This window comes from Melanerpes formicivorus, unplaced genomic scaffold (genome assembly GCF_026170545.1).
Source record: "Melanerpes formicivorus ecotype bairdi unplaced genomic scaffold, bMelFor1.0.p_v2 SCAF_14, whole genome shotgun sequence".
NCBI lineage: Eukaryota > Metazoa > Chordata > Aves > Piciformes > Picidae > Melanerpes > Melanerpes formicivorus.
In genome coordinates, this window is record NW_027142366.1 from 7,544,213 (window position 1) to 7,569,543 (window position 25,331).

A 25,331-nucleotide genomic window follows, 5' to 3' on the forward strand; every position below is an offset into this window, starting at 1 on the left:
GTTGCGGGGCCGGCGCCGGGCTCTGGGTTGCTCCCTGATGGTGTGTGGCGGCTGCCGGCCCCAGGCGCTCTCACTTCAGGCTCAGCATGGCGACGGCGGCGGCAGGGGGAGCCGGCCAGGAGAAACAGATCGCTCCGACCCTGCTCAGTTTCTTCATCTATAATCCCAAGCTGGGGCCCAAAGAGGGAGAGGTACCGGCGCGGGGCGTCGCGTCCCGGGGCTGTGGGAAGAGGAGGGCACCCTCTCGGCCCAGCTCTGTCCCGGGTTCGGTTGCCGCAGCGGGCCCCGCGGCGGCTGTCTTGGCCGTGCTGTCATTCCTTCCTAATGCCTGGGCCGTAGCATGTGCCCGCGGGATTAACTCTTCCCCCAGCGGAGCATCACCAGACAAAGGCGGCTCGGCAAGCACCGGTGCTTGGCTGGGGGGGTGGGACCCGCAGCTCTGCCTGCCCGTGGCCACCTGGTGAACACCTGGGGCTTGTGTGTCAGCTGTCCTCAGCGAGGCCAGGGACAAGTGCCACCTACATTTAGATCTGCCTCTGATTCAGACTAAAAAGGAACAGTAACCGAGGCTGTTATGAGCAGTAGCACGTAAAATACTGTAGATGGAGAGCCGGTCTGTTAGTAACTATGTTTCACTGATGCATTAACTTACACAAATAGTTTATCCAGGTAGCTACAACATGGTAGAAAGCCTAGTGTTGGACTTGGTTATTGCTAGTATTTTCTTGCCATTGTGATCTTTAATAAGTAAATTCAGGAAGCTATAGACTATTTTTAGATAGCAGCTGATTGTATGCTTCATATGATAACCTTTAGTTTTAATAGGTTTTGAGCAGGGCAGTGTTCTTACAGCCTTATTAATGACCGGGCGATGAGGCTGAGTGCACTCTCAACAAGTCCGTGGGTGACTCCAGCTCAAGGAAGGCTGCTGATACACTAGAGGGCAGGGCTGCTGTTCAGAGGGACCCACAGTGAGCTGGGGAAATGGGCAAGCCAAAACCTCCTGAGATTAAGTGAAGGCAAATGCAGAGTCCTGGCTGTGGGATACAATAACGTCATGCACGATGACAGACCAGGGGCTGACTGGTTAGAAAGCGATTTTGCAGAACAGGACCAGGAGGTGGTACGTGAATCAGCAGTGTGCCCTTGTGGCAGTGAAAACTACCAGCATGCCAGGCTTGTGTGAGTGAGTGAGCAGGTCAAGTGAAGTGATTGCTTCCCCTCTCTTCAACACTTGTGAGACTGCTGGTGGGCACTGTGTTCCTCTGGGGCTTCCCAGAGCAGGACAAATACAGTCTGGAGCAAGCCCAGTGGAGGGCCCCATAGTTGGTCAGGGGGCTGAATTTTGTGATGTACCGAGAGAGCCTTAGATAAGTGGATTTATGTGGCCTTAAGAGGTGATGTGGAAGGAGGTGCAATGGCTTTCTTCCTCTCTCTACCTGTAGAGGATAGAGTCAGGCTCTTGAAGTGAAAAGATGAGAGGTAATGGAAGAAGTTTGAGCAAGGCAAGTTCTGATGAGAGAGAAGAAAAATTTTGTCACAGTGAAGTAGCCAACCAGCAGAGAAGGACCCTGAAAGGCTGTGGAATCTCCGTCTTCACAGAGCTTTGTAACTTAACTGGACAATGCCTTGAGCAATCTGAGCTAGCTTTGAAGCTAGCCATGCTTTGATCTGGCTTTGAAACTAATCTTGCTTTGAATGAGCTGTGAAGTGACTAGGCCCTATGATTTCAATGGTCTTCAATTTATAAAGCATTTTGAGATACCTCGGGATGAGTGACTGCTTAAGTGCGCTTAACTATGCCCTTTATGCATTATTACAGAAGCCCACTTAGGTACAAGATAGAATTCTGCCTAGGAAATGAAGGGATTACAATTTCAACTCCTGATTCTATTAAAATGGATTTGCTTTGACTCTCATCAAATTTTAGGAAGAAAAGAAGATTCTCTTCTACCACCCAAATGAAGTAGAAAAGAATGAAAAAATTAGAAACGTGGGACTATGTGAAGCTATCATACAGTTCACAAGGTATGAAGTCTGGCTGCATGGCTCAGTGTATTAGCACAAGCCCTGTATTTCCCATTCCTATGTGTTCATTTTGTGTGTATACATGTCTGTATCTACATACATGCCTTCTTTCCAGGACCTTCAGTCCAACAAAGCCTGCAAAATCCCTACACACGCAAAAGAACAGACAATTTTTCCATGAACCTGAAGAAAACTTCTGGATGGTCATGGTATTTATGCATGTGATATCCATATTTCTAAACCATCATATTGCACTGTTCTCAATGCATTCTGCATTGTCTAATGCCAGCCTGTTCCACTTTCTAGGTTGTACGGAATCCCATCATAGAAAAGCACAAAGATGGAAAGCCGGTCTATGAATATCAGGAAGAAGAATTACTGGTAAGGCTTAATGCTTGGGGAGGTTGGGCTACATTGTATTTTAAGAGTACCTCCAGAAATACCTTAGTTTGATTCTTCTTGAACTGCTGCCAAAATTATTTTTATGTGTATATATAATATATCTCCATAAACTGAAAAAGGGGGGAAGTACTTTCCATCACATGCAGAGAAAAGAGCAAGAGAATTATCTAGATAGCATTTCAAACTCACCCAGTAAACATCAGTCAAATACACAGCTCTGAGACCTTTAGCTTGGAATAAGTGAGTATTTCTTAGGCTCTAATAAAGTTCTTCCAAGATTTTAAATGACTTAAACCTAATAAAAATAAACATCCATTGTTACTTTAAGATTACTAGCAATCTTCACTAATAATCTGGAAACACAGACACCTCATAACTTTCCTGGATTTCTTGTCCAAACTGCAGTATCATTATGTCAGTTTAACTGTGTACAGGAAGGGTATTTGGAAGGGTGGGATAATAAAATGCTGGTTGCTTACGCTGCCTCTGCTCCTCATTGTGTTCTAAGAAAAGGATTGGTGTTGCAGGCACTCTGTTTTGCCAGACAAACAATAAAATAGTCTTCTTTTCATCTGGGTTAAGATCCTAGCCTAGTAAAAGCCTGTTAAGGTGTCCCATCTCTTAGCTTTTGATGAAAAGAAAACTAGTCAGAAAGTTCATTTTCACTCACCAGTGGCCTTAGGGAAGGGCACTATCTGTAACTGTTATCTTAAGTACAAAGAGATGTCCTGATGCTGACTGAAAATGCTATTTAATGTTTCAGAGATCAATTTCTCTTGATTTGTGTTTTTGCTGGCTCTTTGGAAGCATGTGACTTGGCCCAAATGCTTGAAATTCTGCCTGTGTATATACTAATATCCTGCCCTTTTTTCTGCAGGACAAGGTTTATAGTTCGGTCCTACAGCAGTGCTACAGCATGTACAAGGTAGAGTTAATATTAGAGAGTCCTCCTCTTGTACCATTTGGATGTGTAAGCTCATCACAGCTTTGACATTCTTGTCTCATTACTATTGTCTGTTCTCTTCCTGAAGCTGTAATGGTGTTGATGGAAGAGAAAAGTAAAGCTTTTGCAGTTAGCTGTGCTGGTAAAAATAAGAGCTTTCTAGTTTCTGTGAAATCCAGATTTCCTTTTTTCATGGGTAGTTACATTACTAAAGGTTTGATTTTCATGGTGTTAGCTATTATCTGTTGGAGAAACAATACTGGATAAAGGCCATCAAGCTGTCATTTCAAAACGAGTATAAGATATGTTTCCTTCTCTGATTCTCCCTCTCTTCCTCATGTGCCTGGACTCTGCAAGTCTGAGGGACTTTTTTAATGAAAGAGGGGAACATTTGGATTTGTGTGGAGACCAAGTACTGAGAAACAGGAGCTGGCTTGGAATTTAGCTGTATTCATGGCCAAGTTGTAGGAAATTGCTGTAAATCACAGAATCATTTTGGTTGGAAAAGACCTTTAAGATCATTGAGTCCAACCATAATCTGACTTTACCAAATGATTACCTGACTGCTTTTATTTTTTCCTTTTAACTATTAGCTTTTCAATGGCACATTCCTGAAAGCCATGGAAGATGGAGGTGTAAAAGTTCTAAAGGAGAGACTAGAGAAATTCTTCCATCGGGTAAGACCTTCTTTTTCAGGCACATACAGCGTGATTCTGTGTTGGAAGTCAAAAGCAAAGATCTTCTCAAAGTGGCTGCAGTGTGACTCTAAATAATAGGTAGTGGAAAAGGTGTGCTGGCAACATAAAGTCTGGTTCCTTGTTTTTCTGAATGATTTCCTGCTTCTTACCAACTTGGTAGATTCTTTAAGTGGAGTTGAACCACAATAGGGACAGCTTAGCTGCTGGATATCTTTTCCCCAGGGGAATCATGTTCTTTCTTTGGAAATTCTGTTTTAATGTTTGAATTGGTTAGCATGAGAACAGTCCTGTTTGAATAACTGTTGCAGAATCATTCAGGTTGGGAGCAATCTGAGAAGCCATCCAGTTCAACCTCCTACTTAAAGTAAGGATAACACTGAAATCAAATTGGGCTGCAAAGGGCTTGTGACTTGTTGAGTCTTGAAAACATCCAGGGATGGAGATTCCACAACCTGTGTGCACAGACTCAAAGTCCCATAGTACTGTGAAGTAATGTCATTTTATTTCCTCCACCACCCACATGGAATTAGTAATAGTGCCTGATAAGGTTTCAGGAAATACTTCCTTGATATCACTGCTCTTCAGAATTTAACTTCAGTCTTTATGTGTTGTACTGAAAGGATGGAAAGCAAAACCTATCTCTAAGCAAGAAATCAATCAAATATTTTTCAGGTATTTTTCACATAAGTGAGTAGTCTGTGGCAGAATTTCAGGCTCCTACATGCAAAGTTTCATCAAGCTAGCTTTAAAACATGGCAACCCCACTTTTGTTGTTTGCATGAAAGGAAACAGGGGACTGCTGTCAGCAGTTAATTCTCTTGTGGTAAAGATTTTACTATTGCTATCTTTGCTCATGGTGGAGTGCAGACACTGTATACTGATGCTTACAGCTTTGTTCTCCTGAGTTTTTAGAAGAACACAATGTTGTGACAGTGGAAACAGAAGTACAATACAGCTTGATTCTTAGGACAGCCTTTGTTTGTGGATTTGGGGAGGATTTTTGCTTGTGTTTTTTAAGACTCTGGTAGACTAGAATGAACACTGTTGGCATAAACAGTATTTGTTTCATGAGCTGACTGTATATTTTTGACTAAATTAAAAAAGCAGAACATGGCAAAAAGGGGAAGCAATAGATTTGTATCTTTAAAACTGTTGTTTTCCTTTGAAGTTCCTACTGAAGTTAAAATTGTAATAGATTTGTATACCAGAAAGGAATCCAAGGAAAAGTTGTCCAGTTATAGCCCTGTTGAATAAATTGGCTATGTGTTACTGGCAGGCTTAAACCACATTGAAACTCTGAAAGGAAATGAGTGTTGGATTGTAAACTGTGACAGAGATCTGTCATACTATTTGTATTTACTTGGGTCTTTTGGTAGTGTGAAATGACTGTAGAGGGAGCCACTGGATAACTCATCTTTCACAGAGCAGAGCATCTGATAGTGCATATGAAATCTTTTGGTAAGGAGAAAAGAGAATCATAGACACTATCTTTGCACAATGAAGGCTAATGGATTTATCTGGTAAGATTTAATTTCAGAACTCCATAGAAATGTTAGTAAGATAGGCTGTGCTTGCTCTTAAATACTTAATAGGCTTCAATACTGTTGTTGCTGTGACACTTGGAATCACATTAACACACTCTCACACATAGACTCATAGAATGGTTTGGGTTTGAAGGGACCTTTAAAGCTCATTCAGTGCACCCCTCCCTGCAGTGAGCAGGGAAATCTACTATTTCAGGTTGCTCAGAGCCCCATCCAAATTGCCTTTGAATGTTTACAGGGATGGAGCATCTCTCCCCTCTCTGGGCAACTTGTGCCAGTGTATCACCATCCTCAGCATAAAAGATTTCTTCCTTATATCTAGTCTGAATCTACTCTTAGTAGTCCATCACCTCTTGTGTTGCTACAGGCTCTACTGAAAAGGGCATCCCCATATGAAGGAGAACTGGAAGGGTTGGTGGTTTATTTGGTTTGGGTTTTTTTTGGGGGGGGGGGGGGGGGGTTGGTACTGTTAGTGTAGATTACCAGGCATGAGACTCAAATTTGTAATTTAAATCTACACACTGGAAGTTTTCTGCAGTCTGAAAATCGACTGTCATTATTCTCTAGTACTTGCAGACACTGCATTTACAGTCTTGTGATCTGCTGGATGTGTTTTGTGGAATCAGCTTCTTTCCACTGGATAAAATGACTTACTTGAAAATTCAGTCATTTATTAATAGGATGGAAGAGAGCCTGAACATAGTCAAGTATACTGCATTTCTCTACAATGACCAGCTTATCTGGTAGGTACTAAAAGGATTCTTTTGTGTGTCTTCAATTCTCATCCTATAAAAAAGTGTCATAGTAGCAAAGCTTTTGACTCAGTGAAAGAGTTGCATGAACATGAGAAATGGTAGGATGAGTGATACATAAGAAAGGTATTGGTCTTCAGCTTTAAAAATCTCTAGCCTGTACCAAATGATTACTTTGAAGCTGGTTTGAGGAGTAGCTAGAGAAGTGTCTTTGTCATTTCCATCACAAGAGACTGCATATACACAAGTTCCTCTTGTAGGACTTCTAGTATAGGTTAATTAAAGGATTATCCTTTATATATTTCTGAACCAGCAAGTTGCAGTGCTTGGGAAGAGTTCTGCTTAAAAATGGACTTAGGTACAGCAGACTTCATCTTTATTTAAATGTTGTTTGTCTTTTTCTTATGGTTTATAGGCATTCTGCATGTTTTGTATTTAGCAAATTAACTAACATTTTATTAAAAGTAAATGTTCTGGGATTTAATCTGCTGAGACACTGAAATGTACCCTGCTTTGGCAGGTGCTTTGCCTGAATTTTAGTTAGCAGAAAATGTGTGATCTGGACTGCAGCACAAATATCACTTGTGTTTCTCCCTGGTCTAGGAGTGGACTGGAACAAGATGACATGAGAATTTTGTACAAATATCTCACAACATCTCTGTTTCCAAGGCACATGGAGCCTGAGGTGTGGCAATTAGCATTTGTTTTGGGGAGGCAGGGGTGGAGGTGGTTGTTAGTTCCTAGCTTTTGTTTGGGTTATTTTTCCTCTTTTAATTTCTGTTTGTCTGGTACCACTAAGGGCTAAAATACCAAAGAGGATTATCTCTCTCCTCCCTCTCTAAGTTTTAGTTTAGGAATTCAGAGGTGTGTTGTTTTCACTGCAGTCAGTAGTATTTGCACCTAACAGTATGAATAGTGCTGGTAACTTGAACATGGGGAGGTGATAGGGAGTTTACTGAATGTTGATACCTGCAGACTCCTCAGTACTGCAAATGAATCCCTTCAGCTTGATGACTAAATGCAGTGTGGAAGGCCATAAGACCACATGGAGTCATTATCCTTCCCTCCATCCAAAAGCTCCATAAGCTAAACTTCACAATCAGTAAATGCAAAATTAAACTCCCTGGTTTATCAAGCATCTTTTACACTTTAGCTTTACTTACTTCTTTTTACACAGAGAATACAGCTTCCTGAGTGGCAATTTCTGCAAATGGTTTGCTTTGAATTTGGTTTAAAGACAGTGCACAAAATGTAGCAAAGTACCTCTGAGCTGTGTTTCCTTATCTGTTCTTTTTCACTTCAGTTAGCAGGTAGAGATTCTCCAATACGTGCTGAAATGCCAGGAAATCTACAACACTATGGAAGGTAGCTCTTGTTTACTGTCACCAGCTGCTGCTACTTCCCTCAAGGGCAAAAGTTTGGGAGGAGGAGTACATGTGTTTTGAGTACATATTCCAGGTGCAGCTCATTCCAGAGGGTTGCACGGTAGTTGGTGCAATGTGAAACTTGACCTTTGGGGAGAAAAGGGAAAAGGCTTCATTAACATTACTGCAGATTTCTTTGGATTCCCTATTGCTCTTAATGTACTACATCAAAAGGTTTGGAACTCCTTTGGTTACTTCTTTTTAGTCATGCACCTCAGACAAAGGTGTAGATTGTATCTATTTTTCATTCCCCCCGCACCGCCCATGCTTAGCATGTCAGAGTGGGGAATTCTGTACCTAAGCAGCTGTGCAACACTATTTTGGATAATTGTGGGTTTGGACATCTTTCTTCAATCATGAAAATTCCTCCTACCTGATTTATTGTTTTCTTTTGGGATTGAGGCACTGGCACATGCTCCCTGTTCCACCCTCCCCACTGCCCTAAGTTTAAGGTGCTTCTAACACCAACTAAAATGTACTGTTTGAAAGAAAAATAAGTACCTTCCCAGCAAAAAGAGTCTTGTTTTTCCTTTGATCTGTGCAGTTTATTTTCTTTAGTATTATTCTGGCTTTCTGATCCTGTCTCTCTAACTCTCTAGGGCACAAATTCAAATACTGCTTCGAAAATATAAGTGCTGATATAATATATTAAGGGCTCTGTGCCTATCTGCACAGCTGAGAACTCAGCATTGTATTCAAACAGATTCATACATGCAAGTAATTGCTAATTGCAAGAACTGCTGTTAAATAGGAACAACTGAAAGGCATGAATTCATTGCATCTGACCTGTTAAATTATATTCTAGGTTTCTGACTGGACCTTTAAATCTTAATGATCCAGAAGCAAAATGCCGTTTCCCTAAGATATTTGTTAACACTGACGACAGTTACGAAGAGCTTCATTTAATCGTTTATAAGGTATTACAGTTTTCTCTGCAGTCATTCCACAGAGTTAGGTGAAGACAGTGATGTGAAGTACTCAGGAAGTGTACAGAAAGATGCATTGATATGCCCAGGTTAAAGCAAAGAGACAGAAAGCTCCCTGGTGTTTCTAGCAACAAGCTTTAAAGCTTGAATCCTCTTTTCCCCTCTCCTGCCCCCTTCTCACAACAAACAGTTGCTTTATTTAAACAGAAGGCCAGTCTTAGTTACTTCAAGTAGTCTCATACCTGGCTTTGTGTAGCATTGCTCAGTAAATGCAAGTTTCTTGCAGACATACATCCTTGCATAAAATGCATTTTCAGGTAACCCCTTCCCCTACAGCTTAAAAATGGTTAACTGGGCTGATTTTTAGAATCCTGTATTGTGCAAGATTACAAAGGGATTATCCTACAGAAGCATTACCTCTAAAGTAGATGGCTTTTCTTTTGTTGTTGTAATTTAACTGGTTTACTTGTGTGTAACCTCACTGAAGTATTGTCATTTATTTGAGGTAGTTGAGCTAACCTACTGTAAATGTTTTTCTGCTTTTTTTGTTCCAGGCCATGAGTGCAGCTGTCTGCTTTATGATTGATGGTAAGTACCAATTAGCTCCACTTAATTGGCAAGACATAGTACAAAATGCTATTTCACATGCAACTTGCTTTACTTAGGAAAAATATGCTGTTACTTGAATCTCTTCTTCCTGGATGCTTTTATCAGTCTTTTGAATTTGGCTCCAGTGGTATAAGTAACTCCATTTACACAATAAAATGACTCCATACTGCTGTAGTTAGCCAGGCGCCTTCAAAATCATCCCTAAGGTTACAATGGAATGGTTATGTCCCAGGACTGTCACTGAGAGAAAGTGGGCAAAGAAATGTAACCTTCAGCTGTGAGAAGAGAATCTCACCTCTCCCTTTTTTCCTTACCCACCACCTAGCTTCAATTCCACCTACGCTGGAGTTTTGCCGTAAACTGGACAGCATTGTTGGGCCTCAACTCACCGTGTTAGCATCAGATATATGTGAACAATACAACATCAACAAGAGAATATCAGGGTTTGTACCACTTTTCTCTTCCTGTTGCAGTCCCTCCTTAGTTGGCCATAAATTAGGTTTAATGAACTGCTTAAATAATGGTAACATGAGGCCAAATAACGTATTAAGTTATCTGTGTGCTTAAATGATGTTTATCAACCTTTCTGCATCTTAAGCATTTGTAAAGTACCTGTTCTGGCTTAATTAGGTCTGCCTGCAGTAACAACACTCATGTTATTAATTTAGGATAGAACGCTCATTGTGTAACCGAAACCTTTTTCCTGTACGGGCGTAACTGTTGCAGAAAACGTGCTGGCAGAAGTGCTTACAGGATGGCCAAAATGACAGCTGAAGTGGTGGGCTTCTGTCACTGTCCCTCATGTTGAAGTAGAGAAGTATCAGTTCCTGCAAAATCTTCAGTTGATGCTTTCTACCTTTTCTTGAGGGAAACAGAACCTCAGCCCTTAGGGTAGTAGAATGTTAGAGTTTGGTTGGTTGGTTTTATGGAGGGCTTTTTTCTGGGGGGGGTGTTGTTTGGTGGCTGGTTTGTTTTGTTGTAGTTTTAAATTAAGAACTGTCACTATCTTGGTGCCCACATCCATCTTTATGCTCATTTCCTTTGACTTCTGCCTTCCCAATTTGCTGCTTTTTATGATGTTGAAAGACCTGCATTTTCCACCTCAAGTGGATGCTGACACCACTCTGAGCGTTGCCTTAGACACAAGTACTTTAGAGCTTGGGCTGAGTGTATGTAACTCTCAACTCTGTTTCAAGTCCAAAAAGGAAAATGGAACTCGAGATACTAGAACAATTTTTACCAGTTTGAAATGGAGGTTTTAGTGAGTGGATTATTTGATTACAATGCAGGCTTTAGAGCTGAGTACTTTTTTTTTCCAGAATTACTGCTTCTTGAAGCATTGGAATGTGTAGTAGGTGAGGAAAAAAGCTGTCTTCTTTTCTTCTGCTTTGCAGGACTAAGAGAAATACGTGAAGGGCAAAAAAGGAAAGTCAAGTGAAAAAGGATGTTAATGCTTTAAATGCACTTCCCTTAGAACCATAGCTGACTATCCCTAAAATTCTATTTACTTCTAGATAGATGTGTTAGTTGGGGAAGCAAGAAGAGCATTGGATACGACAGAAGCGGATTTAAACTGAAGATAGGTGTGCGACTGAACTCCTTCAGTGGTAGTGTGCCAGATCAGCAAAACTGCAGGGTATAGAATAGGATGTGCTTGAAATTGTGCCAATCTACTAAATCATTAAACTTGGGGTTTTTAAATGTCACCTGGGACTGGCTTTGGCAGCTTTAACTCTTTTGAAAGTTTAATGCCGTGGTGTCTCAAAAACATGATACAGTTTCTTGACACTAATGCATCTGGGTGACAGAGAGGAAGGGGGTATCTGGTTGTTTGCTAAGGTGAGTGGTGTCATCACAGTATCTCCCCAATTCTAAATAATAGATAGCCTCAAGTACCAATTGCCATAGCCAGTTTTTGCCAGTCTGAATTTGTTGTGACATCTACCGAAACTACAGCTCTAAGTGACAGATTTGGTATTAATAAAAGAGGAAAAAGGAGGAAGACTTCCAAGGCAGGAGTTTGAAGATAGTATCTTGCTTGACTCACAGAAAAGATGGGAGGAAGTCTTAATTGCCTGAATCAAGGAATTCTTTCTTTTGATTGTAACTAAAAACAAAGACATGAGTGGAGGATTGCTTGCTAATCAAACTAAAGACCTAGCATCAGATTGGACTGACATAGGGGAGAGCAGCAAGGAAACAAAATCAGCACAGATTAAAAAGAGCTCATTAGAAAAATGCAAGCAAACTACTACAGGGATGTGGGACAAAGCCTTTAGATTCCAAGTGTCTATTTACTAGCAGCCCAAACAGCAGAGGGGGAAAAAGTGGTTGGGGTTGCAGGCTTGCCTTTTCTTAAAAAGAAACCAAAAAACACACAAACCAAAATGGAAAAAAAAGTGCATTAAAATCAAGTTTGACCATGCTACACGTCTCAACATACTTGAGTCTCTGCACTGTGAGGATAGCTTCAGGATGTCTGAGCAAGCTTTGCACTGGCTTGTTCCTGTTCTCTGTGAAGCCTGTGCCTATAGAATGTGTCAGTGTTCATGTGCTGTTTGTTTTTTTAACAATCTTCCTAGGGCTGAGAAGGAGCCGCAGTTTAAGTTTATCTATTTCAATCACATGAACCTGGCAGAGAAAAGTACCATTCACATGAGGAAAACACCCAGTGTATCACTTGCATCTGTTCACCCTGACCTCATGAAGATTCTCGGTGACATCAACAGTGACTTCTCCAGGTAATGCTTAACTATTAAATAGTCTGTAACTCTTCCTCTCTAAAAGCAGAGTTTTAAGTTTTTAATGTGTTTTTTCAAATGAGTGAATCTTTCATGCCATTTTGTTGATGCTTGGCTGTTCATAGCTCTGTGAGGTACGTGGTGTAACATGGATCATGTTTGGTATTTTGTGTAGGTTTAGTAGTCTGAAACAAAACTTCTTTTGTCCTTTTAAAAGTAATTTTAGGAAGGGCCAGGGCCTATATCCAAGGAAATATCTAATCTGTTTGAAGTTTCAGAATAGCTATTACAATGTAAAAGGGGAATCAAGCCTTGTGCTTCTGGACTTAAGTCTGTCTCCTCCCTGTGTAAGTAGTACAAAGGACAGGGACTCCTGCTTCTGGCTGTTTACAGCCTCCTCTGAAACAGCTGTCTGCTTGTGGGGACCAGACAATTGCAGTTATTGCAGTACTGCTGATAGAGAAGATAACTGGCTTCTTGTTACTGGGTATTGTGCTCCAAGGTGGGAGAGCCCATCTTCACTATGAAAATTAATAATGACATGAAAATGCTGAATGACTGGGGTGTCTACATCTCTTTATTAATGACTGGCAATTTCCCTATTCTGCTTAAGCACAAGGCTTTAATTTTTGTGTAAAGGAAGTAAGACTGTTTCATCAGCAACAGCTTTATACAATATATAGTTGTTGAGCATGGTTTAGTTCCAGGTTAACTACTGCTTGTGTGAATGCTGTGTCACCATACCATCTCCAGCTTGCTGTATTTAGTCACTGTGTAGCAAATCATAACTCAAAGTGTGTCCTTTGTGTGGAGGATAGCTGTTTTCTTCAGAGCACTGGAGGGTTGGGTTGCTGGACACTTAGTACCGATTTACTGCTCTGGGGATGTAATTGTCCTAAGCAGCCATTTATGAAGCCTTCATCTTGGATTGCTGAACTACACTTGAGTTAGTACTAGCAATTGCTCTTTGATGCTGCACAATTTATGCCATTGAGGTGATTAGAAATTAAGCTGTTGAAGATGAACTTGCTGCCACCTTCTTTACTTTCTAAAACTTCTTTCAGAGTTGATGAAGATGAGGAAATTATTGTGAAGGCAATGAGTGATTACTGGGTAGTTGGGAAAAAGTCTGACCAGCGAGAACTGTATGTTATTTTGAATCAAAAAAATGCAAATCTGATTGAAGTGAATGGTAAGGATTGGTTTTTTTATTACCTTTAAATACAGTTACTACTAAAATGTATGTCCCTGGAGAAGTAATAAAATCCATCTCCCAAGAAATCTAGAGAGGGATTGATCTATGATACACCAGGTAAGTCTGCATAAGGTTTTAGTCTGCCTTGTACCAGCTGTGAAAGAACAGCATAAATATTCAGTAGGTGTTCTCAATTATTAATCAGCCATTATTCCCCCTCCAAATAATAGAGGAGAGCTCAGTTTAGGAGTAATTAATGAAGTGTGTTATGGATGAGAGATGAACATATTTACATCTGAATTAGGTTTTATTTGTCAGTGAGTCATGGGTGTGTTACTTACACATAATGTCTACCTTGTCAGTGATCCTCATTCCATTGTTGTCTCGTTTCTAATGTTGTTTTGAACACAATTCACTATGCCTAAGAGTGCAAGTTAACAAAGTCTATTTAAAAGCTTACTGTGTCTGTACAAGAAATGGCACTTGGAGTCTCAAGTGCAGCAATTTGGGCTCTGTGTTAAGAGTAGGCGATGTCATTACTTGAATGGTGGGAAAGAACTGATACTTTTCCAAGAGCAAAGCCTAGCAAACCTACATTTTAAAAAGGGTATGACTTAACAGTGATTGGTAATTGAATTCTAATTGTATTTCAGAGTCAAAGCTGCCCTACAGTGTGTCTGTGCCTGATAAACTTAGGAAGCAGTGTCTGCTAAACAGCACACAGTAAAAGTTGTGCATACTAGAGTTCCTGTAACAGACCACTGTAACCTTTCCCTCTCCTGAAAAGGGGTTACAATTTACTTCCCTTTCCTGAAGCTAAGTATTTGACAAGGTGAATGGCCCAGCAGCAAACTCAACCTGTCACCGACACTTCAGCCACTTAGTGCACAAAGCATTTTTCAGTGTGAAATGTCAGCAAAAGATTGAGTCAAGTCTGAAGAGAGAATAACATGAAGTGTATTTTTACATTAGAGACTCCTAGGGTATTTTCTGTTTGAATTTAGTTGTATTCTCCTCCCTGAGCCCCCAGGGTTTCTCTTGTGAAGGATCAGTGCTGGGCCCTGTGCTCTTTAATATCTTTATTGATGATCTGCATGAGGGCATTGAGTCGATCATCAGTAAATTTGCTGACACCAAGCCGGGGGCAGGAGTTGATCTGCTGGAGGGTAGAGAGGCTCTGCAGGGGGACCTCAACAGGCTGGGCAGAGAGGCAGAGTCCAAGGGCAGGAGATTGAACACATCCAAGTGCCAGGTGCTGCACATTGTCCACAGCAGGCCCATGCAGTGCTACAGGCTGGGGTCAGAGTGGCTGGAGAGGAGCCAGGTAGAGAGGGACCTGGGGGTACTGGTTCATGGTAGGCTGAACATGAGCCTGCAGTGTGCCCAGGCATCCAAGACGGCCAATGGCATCCTGGCCTGCATCAAGAACAGTGTGGCCAGCAGGAGCAGGGAGGTCATTCTGCCCCTCTACCCTGCAGTGGTTAGGCCACACTTTGAGCACTGTGTCCAGTTCTGGGCCCCTCAGTTTAGGAAGGATGTTGACTTGCTGGAATGGGTCCAAAGAAGGGCAACAAAGTTGGTGAGGAGTTTGGAACACAAGCCCTAGGAGGAGAGACTGAGGGAGCTGGGCTTGCTTAGCCTTGAGAGGAGGAGACTCAGGGGTGACCTTATTGCTCTCTCCAACTACCTGAAGGGAGGTTGTAGACAGGTGGATGTTGGTCTCTTCTCCCAGCCAACCAGCACCAGAAGAAGAGGAGACACAGTCTCAGGCTGCACCGGGGAGGATTAGGTTGGAGGTTAGGAAGAAGTTCTATACAGACAGAGTGATTGCCCATTGGAATGGGCTGCCCAGGGAGGTGGTGGAGTCTGCATCATTGGAGGTGTTTAGGAGGAGACTTGATGGGGTGCTTGGTGCCATGGGTTAGTTGTTTAGGTGGGTTGGATTGGTTGATGGGTTGGACGTGATGCTCTTGAAGGTCTCTTCCAACCTGGTTTATTATTATTATCCTGTAACATAATCATGCTGAAATGTTTTCTCTTTTTTTTTTTTACAGAAGAAGTGAAGAAACTTTGTGCAACACAGTTTAACAATATTTTCTTCTTGGATTGATCTGCAAAGGGCTGATTTATTGAAGATGTCAATGTCAGACAGTTGTTCAACATGAAAAGTTATTAGTCATATTATTGACTGGAATAATGACAATAGTAAAGCAATACTTGCTTTGTAAGAATCAAAATTTCTACTAAAAAGCTGTAAACTCTGATCATAAAATTTTTAGATTTTAAAAATGTTTATGTGCAAGCTAATCAAACCAGGCTGAACTCATCTGTACCATTCCATTCTGATACTGTTATGTGAATATTTTACTGGAAAAATAAAACTAATAATTGTTACACTTTTAAGGGCATCCTTTTGTTTTCCTGTGTTCATTTGTGTGACTTCCTGCTGCTTTCTACAATGGGAAATGATTGGTTACAAGAGACCCCTGAACAGAGACCTTTCTCAGTTAACCTGTTCCTTGTAGCTCCTGCTTGAGACTCTTTGCCAAACCCCTAAATACTTGCTCCTATGCAGCACTTCAGTCAAATAGCCTGTGTTTTCAGCAGAACCTGTTTCACTGGGACACAGGATCATGACAAGGTAGCACTTTCAGAGTTTTTATCTACAAGTCAAATACTGGAATAGTTCTGTTCAAAGGGCTATGCTTCTGTAAATGGCTTTATTCTCTTGTCCTAGACCCCTGCAAGAGCAGCTTCCCCCTGAAGCCAGTAAGTCTTGTGCATACAGTTTAATCATAACTTATATTTTAGACCTTTCTGCAAGCATAGTTCTCCTGCTGTTTTTTCTCATTCAAAGAGTACTTACTCAATGGAATCTTCAGCAGTTCTCAGAAGATCTATTTCTTCTTTTTCTTTTTGCCAGCAGGTACCTTGGTAGCAACTGGGGCTGCTACAATGGGTGCCTCTTCCTTAGGAGGGAGCGTGACAGGCTTCTCTGCCTCCTGAAAACCTGTACTCTTGGAGTCAGATATTTTTGCTGCAGCTTCTTCTTGCCTTTTTGCCTCTTCTGCTTCTTTTTCAGCAATAAGTCTGAGTGAAAAAAAGTGTACATTTCTGTACTTCAAGAGGGAGCTAAGCCATTATTGGTAGAGTCACAGTAGCAGCAGTATAAACCAGCAGAGAAATGGAAAATCTGTCTAGTTGCCACTTCAAGTCTGAATTCCAGCATGTGAGAAAAACAAAACAGAACATAAAAAAACCCCAAACCCTATGAGCTAACATCTTCACTGCCTTTACACAGAGCAGGGCTCAAAGGCCAGGAAATAAGCATTGTATAACCTGAAAGCAGTCTGTATTTGCAGTAACAGAAGTCACAAGTTACATTGTGCATGGTGCTTATACCTGGCAGAGCTGATTTTCCCAGGTACAGTATGAAGTAGTTATTAAAGCACACTTTTCTATCATTTTGTTAGTAGAAGAGACAACAGTACTTCAAGACAAGATACAACACTCACTTTGCCAGCTCCTCATCCTTGATCTTCCTCAGCTCAGCGAATTCAGCATCCCGTATTCGATTCTCTTTGATTTTTTCCCTCAGCACTTTTTCATGCTGGTAGGCGGGAAACAACTTAGTTGTAAAAAAGATCTGCACCTGACACATCCACAGACTAACCTCCTCATCTGGCTCAGTTCTGGCTTCTTTTTGTTCATCTGCAACATGCAAATTACACAGACTTCTTTAGCAGGGCATTTCTATTTCCAGTGTTTTGGACTGTGCTGTTTCAAATCTGATCCTCTGCCACAGGGATGCTGGACTTCTGCATGGTACAGAAGATGACAACTGTGACAATGTTGAACTGGTGTGTGAGAAAGGGGATGGCCCTTTTGTGGATTGTCAGAGTGATTGCATCCCTTGGAATGGAATCAAAAACATAAGAACTTTTCTCCCTTAATCTTATGACAAATGCCTTCTGCAGTAATCTAATGACAATTCAGTATCCATGATTCCTGTGCATGGGGGGAATGGAGACTACCTGAAAGAATGGAATTGCATGCAAGCATTCAATTGTGACTGTCAAAAAGTAGGCTAGGGCCTATCTGCTGCTTCTTGAAGAAACAATGTTCCTCAGATCAGTCACTTTTTAGTCACCAGCATGCAGTGAAAGAGCTGCTCACTGTGCAAAGATCCCTGCCTATTTATTAGGATTCTTTGTCTGTTGAAAGCACTTAAGCACAAAACCCAAGCCAGATGAGATCTCATCAACCATTAAGGGTTACTGACCTCAACATACAAAAATGCTCATATTGATTTTTCTTCTGCATTAATGTTGGCCTGTCATAAGACATCTTATTCCAGCTAATGGTGGCACACAATTACTAATAATTCTTCTATTAAATAAAATCCCAAGACATAGTAGTAATATCTTTAAAAAAGAAAAAAAAGAGGAGGCTCTTCTCATAAACACAAACTACAGCTTATAGATGGCTGCAGCAAGAGAAGTGTGGCCAGCAGCTCAAGGGAGGTGATTCTCCCCCTCTACTCAGCTCTGGTGAGACCCCACCTGGAATACTGCCTCCAGTTCTGGAGCCCCTATTACAAGAGGGATATGGACGTGCTGGACTGTCCAGAAGGGCCATGAGGATGAGCAGAGGGCTGGAGCACCTCTCCTGTGAGGACAGACTGAAGGCGTTGGGGCTGTTCAGTCTGCAGAAGAGAAGGCTCCGAGGTGACCTCATTGTGGCCTTCCAGTACCTGAAGGGGGCCTACAAGAAGGCTGGGGAAGGACTTCTCAGGATCTCAGGTAGTGATAGGACTAGGGTGAATGGAATGAAAGCTGGAGGTGGGGAGATTCAGGCTGGATGTGAGGAGGAGGTTCTTCACCATGAGAGTGGTGAAGCCCTGGAATGGGTTGTCCAGGGGGTGGTCAAGGCCCCGTCCCTGGAGGTGTTTAAGAGCAGGCTGGATGAGGCTCTGTCCAGCCTGATCTAGTGTGGGGTGTCCCTGCCCATGGCAGGGGGGTTGGAACTAGATGATCCTTGTGGTCCCTTCCAACCCTGACTGATACTATGATATAAACTGTAGCATTTTAAAATAGGGGAAACTATGTAAGCATGTACTGAAATGTCTCATGTAATTATTAAGTTCTTCAAAAAAAGTCTTTCCCAGACTTAACGTTCATGTACTGCCCTCTTGTGACAAGCTGAAATCTGCATAGGTAATTAACATTTCACAAGTCAACAGCTACAAGGGATTTTTTTTGTGTTAGTCAAAGATACAGCAAGAGTGAATCTCCTCTAGCACCACTGCTTATAGGTGCTTATGCTAACTACAGTACTCACCCAGTAGAAATTCTTCAAGAGAATGCTCTCTGTCTTCACGAGATCTCAGTGGCTGCCAAGAAATTTTAAATTCAGTTACTCACTGCCTGGACTTGTGTTGAAATAAAGTGCAATCACACATCCACTTGAGTCATGCAAATTCCTGTCTCCAAAACATTCTGCAATTATGCCTGGTTAATGACATTTACATTTCAGTAGTGTTTTCTAGGAAAACAGGCAAATGCCTTAAACCTGTTTATACTGATCTTGCAATCTAAGGTAGCAACAAACAGAAAAAGCAGAAGGACCCAATCCAATGACTGTTTATGCCAGAAAAGGAAATGGTTCTATGTTCAGGAAACACAGGACATTTGCAAGGCCTGACTTCACCCTCTAAGTGGACATACAATAATATTTAACAGCCTTGCATCAACTTTACCTGGGACAGAAAATACTCTGTGGTTCCCTCGGAGACACTCTTGGCTCTAAAGCTTCTTTGCTGATTATCATGAGCTACTTGCTCCTTAAGCATATCACTGGTAACATACACCAATGCACAACCAAGGAGAGCTTCAACAAACTCAAGAAAAACCAACTAGAGTTAAAACAACAACAAAAAAACCTCAGTGATTAATTCATGTTTGCAAAATCCCTTCATTAATGGATGTATGTGCCTCTGCAAAAGAACTGAAAAGCAATTGTGAAGCCTCACTGGCCTCATTTATCTAGCTAAACATCTCTTCTGAAGAAAAACTGAACACAGCCAAAGCTCAAAACATTCAGGAGGTGATATACTGTGTTATGCCTTACACAAGTCATACTGAACTAAAATACTGCACAGATTTTTGCTGGAGCTGGAGCTATGAGACATTTCTCTAACAAGTAACACACAACTATTGCTATTCCCCAAAACACTTAATTGCATACAATGCTTCCAGAAACCTCAAGAATGGAAGTATAATGAATCCTTTAGTAAGACTTACAGAGTGTGCTCAGTTTACTAGATACTGTTTAAAACAATACATTCAGTTATGTAATTTACAATAGATGGTCGTTGAGTAAGAGCCAATTCTTTAAGGGAGAAGGCCCTCCATAGCAGGTCAGCTGTCAGGCAGCATAAGAGTCTAGTTCTACAGTCACTACTCAGCCTCACTGAGGTAGCAGCACTTCACACATCACTAACCAGGTGTCTTGGATCATCAGATTTTCATGATCAGTGGGTTCACATCTCAAATACTGACCCACCTTAACATTTCCAGTGCATGCCTTGGCAGCTGGAAGTGCTGTGATTCATTTCTGTGTAATCACTGCATGCACATATTGTCAGGCAACTGCCCTGCAGACAGAACCACTACCAGCAGCAATCTCCTAGGGTGGCAGATTTAGGCATTTCACCCTCTGGGTTACAGCACTCTTAAGGAGTTACCTCATGGTCAGGCTTAATGAGACTGTATTAAGGATAAGATAATAAGAGAAAGAGGGAAGTACCTGAGCTAAACTAGAGGACATAGGCAGAACAAAGACAACACAAACAGAAGCTCAAATTTGTGCCTTAATTTTTAAACATAAATTAATATTCCTCCTGTTGTAGCAGATAAGACATCATTTACAGCATTCTTTAAAAGTAATTTCATTTGATCCTCCAGCACTGAACTGTGGTATGTCTTTTTCTATACACACCTCTGGCTCCAGGTTGGGGTTGCTGCTATCAGGTACAGAGGGACCGTCTTTGACAAGTATTTCCACAACTCTTGAGGCAGTTAATTGTTTGCTGAGAAGTTTAAAATCCTGGGTGAGAGTAAATATGTTAAAGGTACTTATGGCATTCCCACAAGGCCCCAACCCAACTCCCTTTTCAAGCCTGTGTCAAGATTTCTAGTGGTTACAAGTGATATGTCCATGTACATAAATTATGTAACAGCATGAAATTCTGGTCCTACTGAAGTGAAGGGGAACTCTCCCTGAACGGTACAGTACCACAGTATCGCCAAGGCTGGAAGAGACCTCGAGGATCATCGAGTCAGACCTGTCACCACAGACCTTATGACTAGACCATGGCACCAAGTGCCACGTCCAATCTCCTCTTGAACACCTTCAGGGATGGTGACTCCACCACCTCCCTGGGCAGCCCGTTCCAATGACTAATGACTCTCTCAGTGAAGAAATTTCTCCTCACCTCGAGCCTAAACTTCCCCTGGCGCAGCTTGAGACTGTGTCCTCTTGTTCTGGTGCTGGTTGCCTGGGAGAAGAGACCAAACCCTTCCTGGCTACAACCACCTTTCAGGTAGTCATAGAGGGCAATGAGGTCACCCCTGAGCCTCCTCTTCTCCAGGCTAAACAATCCCAGCTCCCTCAGCCTCTCCTCACAGGGCTTGTGTTCAAGGCCTCTCCCCAGCCTTGTTGCCCTTCTCTGGACACGTTCAAGTGTTTCGATGTCCTTCTTAAACTGAGGGGCCCAGAACTGGACACAGTACTCAAGGTGCGGCCTAACCAATGCAGAGTCCAGGGGCACAATGACTTCCCTGCTCCTGCTGGCCACGCTATTCCTAATGCAGGCCAGGATACCACTGGCCTTCTTGGCCACCTGGGCACACTGCTGGCTCATGTTTAGGTGGCTGTCAATCAGCACCCCCAGGTCCCTCTCTGTTTGGGAGCTCTCCAGCCACTCCGACCCCAGCCTGTAGCTCTGCATGGGATTGCCGTAGCCAAAGTGCAGCACTCGGCACTTGGACTTGTTGAATGCCATCCCACTGGACTCCACCCATCTGTCCAGTGAATCGAGGTCCTTTTGCAGAGCCCTTCCACCCTCTAACTGACTAACATCTGCTCCTAACTTGGTGTCATCTGCAAACAGGAAAAGACCACACATTAAAATATAAAAAAAATTACTGGTTTATCAGCCAATATTTATATTAGGTCTTTTGAATGATTGTTTAATATTAGGTCTTTTTAAACCTGGATTTAAACAGTGACTCAGGCACATCAATGGGAAGTGTTCCTTAGTTTCAGTGTGATCTTCATCTGTTTCTGAATTACTGAATTTTAATGTAAAAAATCTCATGTTCATCTTGAAGTATATTAAATTAATACATTGTTAAAATGGTTTACTGAGTTGTTTCAAAACCTGCCAGTCACTGAGTTCTACCAATAAGATGGTTTTATGTAATCATTTTACAAAGAGGAGAGGAGGAAAGCAACCAGCAGAAATATGGTAGGATGAACATGAGCCTGCAGTGTGCCCAGGTGGCCAGGAGGGCCAATGGCATCCTGGCCTGCATTAAGAACAGTGGGGCCAGCAGGAGCAGGGAGGTCATTCTGCCCCTGTACACTGCACTGGTTAGGCCACACCTCGAGTACTGTGTCCAGTTCTGGGCCCCTCAGTTTAGGAAGGATGTTGACTTGCTGGAACGAGTCCAGAGAAGGGCAATGAAGTTAGTGAGGGGCTTGCAACACAAGCCCTATGAGGACAGACTGAGGGAGCTGGGGCTGCTTAGCCTGGAGAGGAGGAGACTCAGGGGTGACCTTATTGCTCTCTACAACTACCTGAAGGGAGGTTGTAAACAGGCAGAGGTTGGTCTCTTCTCCCAGGCAGCCAGCACCAGAACAAGAGGACACAGTCTCAGGCTGCGCCAGGGGAAGTTCAGGCTGGAGGTCAGGAGGAAGTTTTACACAGAGAGAGTGATTGCCCATTGGAATAGGCTGCCCGGGGAGGTAGTGGAGTCACCATCATTGGAGGTGTTCAGGAGGAGACTTGATGGGGTGCTTGGTTACATGGTTTAGTTGGTTGGGTGGTGTTGGATGATAGGTTGGACACGATGATCTTGAAGGTCTCTTCCAACCTGGTTTATTCTATTCTATTCTAAATATTTATATTCCCTTAAAGCACATTTGTCTAAGATGGGATAGAATAGGAATAGAATAGGAATAGAATAGACCAGACCAGACCATGTGGGAAGAGACTTTCAAGATCATCGCGTCCAACCCATCATCCAACACCACCTAATCAACTAAACCATGCAACCAAGCATCCTATCAAGTCTCCTCCTAAACACCTCCAATGATCAAGTATGAAACCAGATTTCAATCCTGCAGAAGTACATGAATAATTTCTGTGGAACATGTGTCCCTTGAATGTTTGTTGGACAGTCTGTATGAAGAACATCACTCCTCCCTTCGAAACCATGCAGAAGCCACAGGAAGTATGTTTAAATGCTCAAATAAACTGAACAAATAAGGTGCCTCTGATCACAAGAGATTAAAAAAAAACCTAAGTATTATTACCTTCAACATCCAAAGGAAGTGCCTCATTTTCATGGTGGGTTCAAATGGAGGTCTGGTACTTGTTCTACAAAAATCTCTGTACATTTCCCAGCACTTGTCAAGGTAGCCCATGACAAAAACTGCACGCAGCTCTTCAGAAAATAAGATACCTTTAAAAATTAGTTGGGAAAAAAACAACCATCACAATAAAGCTGTGGCAGATGTGGTACTAATTGATGAATTCTGCACAGCACAGAAAGGATACCACTACTTACTTTGGGTATGACAGGCAGTGGGAATAACATTCCTGGACATCATATCTGAGAAACACTTATTCAGGTATGGGCCTTTTTCTCTGCAGTTGAAAAACAAAACATAACCACTCTTGTCTGGGGAGATTCAAACTGATCACACTGAAATAAATTTCACTAAAAGATTAACTTACTTGTGCTCTTCATGATAGATATGAAATGCTAGATGAACAAGGTAAGATAAAAATGTTCTGAACAGTAAAGTCTCATGTGGACAATGCATCTTCTTAGCTGGTGTTTTATCACCTAAAACGTTTGGAAAAACAAATCTCTATTGCTATGAGGTACATGAAAATGTTTATAGCTATACTGACTCATCAGCCTTTCTTATCCACTCCATCTCTATCTAACACACTCCTGGAAGAACCAGACCAGACACAACACCAACTCCAAACAAGCAGGTCAAGGGAGAACCACCACCTATATCTGAATTGTATAAAATTCTCCGTCTAGAAATGCATTCATTCAGCATCAGAAGTGAAGCTGGAGTTAAATCATTCACATACTAGGGACACTGCAGTGCATCCCCCTGCAGGTCTAAATGGAATTGATTGATTAACTGACTCAGTAGCATTAAACCCCCACAACATACTACATGTGAACCAAAGCGAGCACTGGGAAAATTCTAGAGCCCAGTCAACAGACATACGAACCGCTCAATATCCGATCCATCTCAGCAAGAGTTAAGCTGGAGTGATGAAAGTGACAATCCTTCAGAAATCTCCAAAACTGGAGCTTAGTCATGAGGAACACGTTGTCAAGAGATTGATCACAGCCTAAGCTGCTGTAGAAGGTGTAAACTCTTCTCAGTTCTGTGATATGCCTCAACACAGCAAATTCTACCTAAATAAGGCAGGATATGTTTTCAGCATGGTCTCACAACAAGTGAGGATCAGCTTGTATTGATCCTGTAACTGGACAGAGCATATCCCTGGTTAGGCATCCATGAAAGCATTACTCAAGTGTAGTAATACTACTTTTTTTTTGGAGACTGATAAACTAATCTCTGAGAGCACACAAACCTCACAGTAGCTATAGACAGGTGCTGAATGCCCTTTTAGAGATGTCAGTGTGTCTTTTGGTGGAAGCTCAGAGGAGGCAACACTGTCTATTCATTCTTTTTGCTTTTCTGTTTCATGGCCTTGAGATTGCCAAATAATTTTTAAATAGAAAGAGTGATTTAAATACAAATAAAGAAGAAATAAAATAATACAAAATACACTGTGAGGTGAAACTGAAAATATCAAACAGCAGACTTACTTGTTTCAGTTCTTCATGTCTCTCTTCCCTTGGCAACAAACCAAGAAGTGAGGTTATATCCAACTCAGCAATCAATCCCAGAACAGAAGCATTTTCTGAGCCATTAATGACTGCAATGTTTTCTATCATGCAAATAAAACAAATTAAACCAAAATGAAGTTTAAATATCCATGCACACAGGGAAAACAAAACCTACATTATTACTTCTTATCTTGCTGACTTCAAACTGAGAATAGACTACTTCTGAATATAAAGGAGAGATTTCATCATCAAGAACATAACAACTGAAGAGCAATTTTGTCAAATCCATGCTTCAGCCAAGAGGAAATGCAGATATTACATAAGTTATGAAACTTTCAAACAACAGTGTTCCAAAAGCAATGCAAGATGCAGTATGGATGTGTCACTCAACTCAAAGTGTCACATGCAGGAAACAAGCAAGCATGGGAGCAAAGGTCATTCATGACTAAGATACCTCCCATCTTTATCAAAGTTCTTTGAAGAAATATGTCTGGCTCTTGACTAAGTACAAACAGCTTCACATTATAGTAAAAAGGAAGAACAAAATGTGATCTCAGTACAGTTTGTTTTGTCAAGCAGCTTACCACCAGCAAAATGACTTCCTGTGCAGATGGCATTCAGCTCTTTTGCTTTCATTGCATCCAGATAAGAAGGATACTCTGCTATATGATCATCTCTGAACTCTCCCTCATAAACATGACCATTCTGGAAGACAAACCTGCCCTGTAGACAGATCAATTGAATGAATTTATTTCAATACAAATTGGTGAAAAAACAAACAAGTAACAAAAAACCATTAATGCTCTCAATCAAATCTCTTTTGAAGAATCTTTGCTAAAATGCAAAATATTTTTTGCTCTCCCTTTTATAAACTACTTTGTTATCTGTTAATGAAAGT

At 41.7% G+C, this 25,331-nt stretch overlaps 2 protein-coding genes across 8 annotated transcripts in view; one reads left to right on the forward strand and one right to left on the reverse strand.

Moving 5' to 3' along the window:
- CCZ1 (CCZ1 homolog, vacuolar protein trafficking and biogenesis associated) lies at positions 1 to 15,670 on the forward strand. The gene is made up of 15 exons (XM_068146765.1): positions 1 to 191; positions 1,931 to 2,028; positions 2,144 to 2,237; positions 2,335 to 2,409; positions 3,308 to 3,355; positions 3,967 to 4,050; positions 6,183 to 6,358; positions 6,971 to 7,052; positions 7,671 to 7,732; positions 8,597 to 8,708; positions 9,272 to 9,305; positions 9,652 to 9,769; positions 11,909 to 12,067; positions 13,132 to 13,259; positions 15,317 to 15,670. The coding sequence occupies exons 1-15, from the start codon at positions 87 to 89 to the stop codon at positions 15,370 to 15,372; spliced, it is 1,431 nt and encodes a 476-aa protein (XP_068002866.1). The 5' UTR covers positions 1 to 86; the 3' UTR covers positions 15,373 to 15,670.
- Positions 6,353 to 25,331, reverse strand: part of LOC137445223 (radial spoke head 10 homolog B2-like) — a 25,749-nt gene continuing 6,770 nt past the window's right edge. For 6 of the 7 annotated variants that reach the window (XM_068146762.1, XM_068146763.1, XM_068146758.1 and 3 more), the window contains 12 exons: positions 25,018 to 25,156; positions 24,413 to 24,534; positions 23,806 to 23,995; positions 23,287 to 23,398; positions 23,117 to 23,196; positions 22,863 to 23,011; positions 20,262 to 20,369; positions 19,021 to 19,176; positions 18,603 to 18,654; positions 16,778 to 16,973; positions 16,129 to 16,352; positions 6,353 to 7,878 (listed from right to left, as the gene is read on the reverse strand). In XM_068146762.1, the coding sequence (XP_068002863.1) occupies positions 16,160 to 16,352; positions 16,778 to 16,973; positions 18,603 to 18,654; positions 19,021 to 19,176; positions 20,262 to 20,369; positions 22,863 to 23,011; positions 23,117 to 23,196; positions 23,287 to 23,398; positions 23,806 to 23,995; positions 24,413 to 24,534; positions 25,018 to 25,156 (1,497 nt within the window). In that variant the 3' untranslated portion in view covers positions 6,353 to 7,878; positions 16,129 to 16,159. Of the gene's footprint in view, positions 7,879 to 16,128; positions 16,353 to 16,777; positions 16,974 to 18,602; positions 18,655 to 19,020; positions 19,177 to 20,261; positions 20,370 to 22,862; positions 23,012 to 23,116; positions 23,197 to 23,286; positions 23,399 to 23,805; positions 23,996 to 24,412; positions 24,535 to 25,017; positions 25,157 to 25,331 lie in introns of those variants that run through there. The other variant, XM_068146764.1, reaches the window with a different exon arrangement.

Coding starts and splice junctions, on each gene's coding strand:
- CCZ1 (XM_068146765.1), top strand. CDS start 87: ATGGCGACGGCGGCGGCAGGGGGAGCCGGCCAGGAGAAACAGATCGCT. Junction 2,029..2,143: donor GCTATCATACAGTTCACAAG/GTATGAAGTCTG, acceptor CCTTCTTTCCAG/GACCTTCAGTCCAACAAAGC. Junction 4,051..6,182: donor TAGAGAAATTCTTCCATCGG/GTAAGACCTTCT, acceptor ATTATTCTCTAG/TACTTGCAGACACTGCATTT.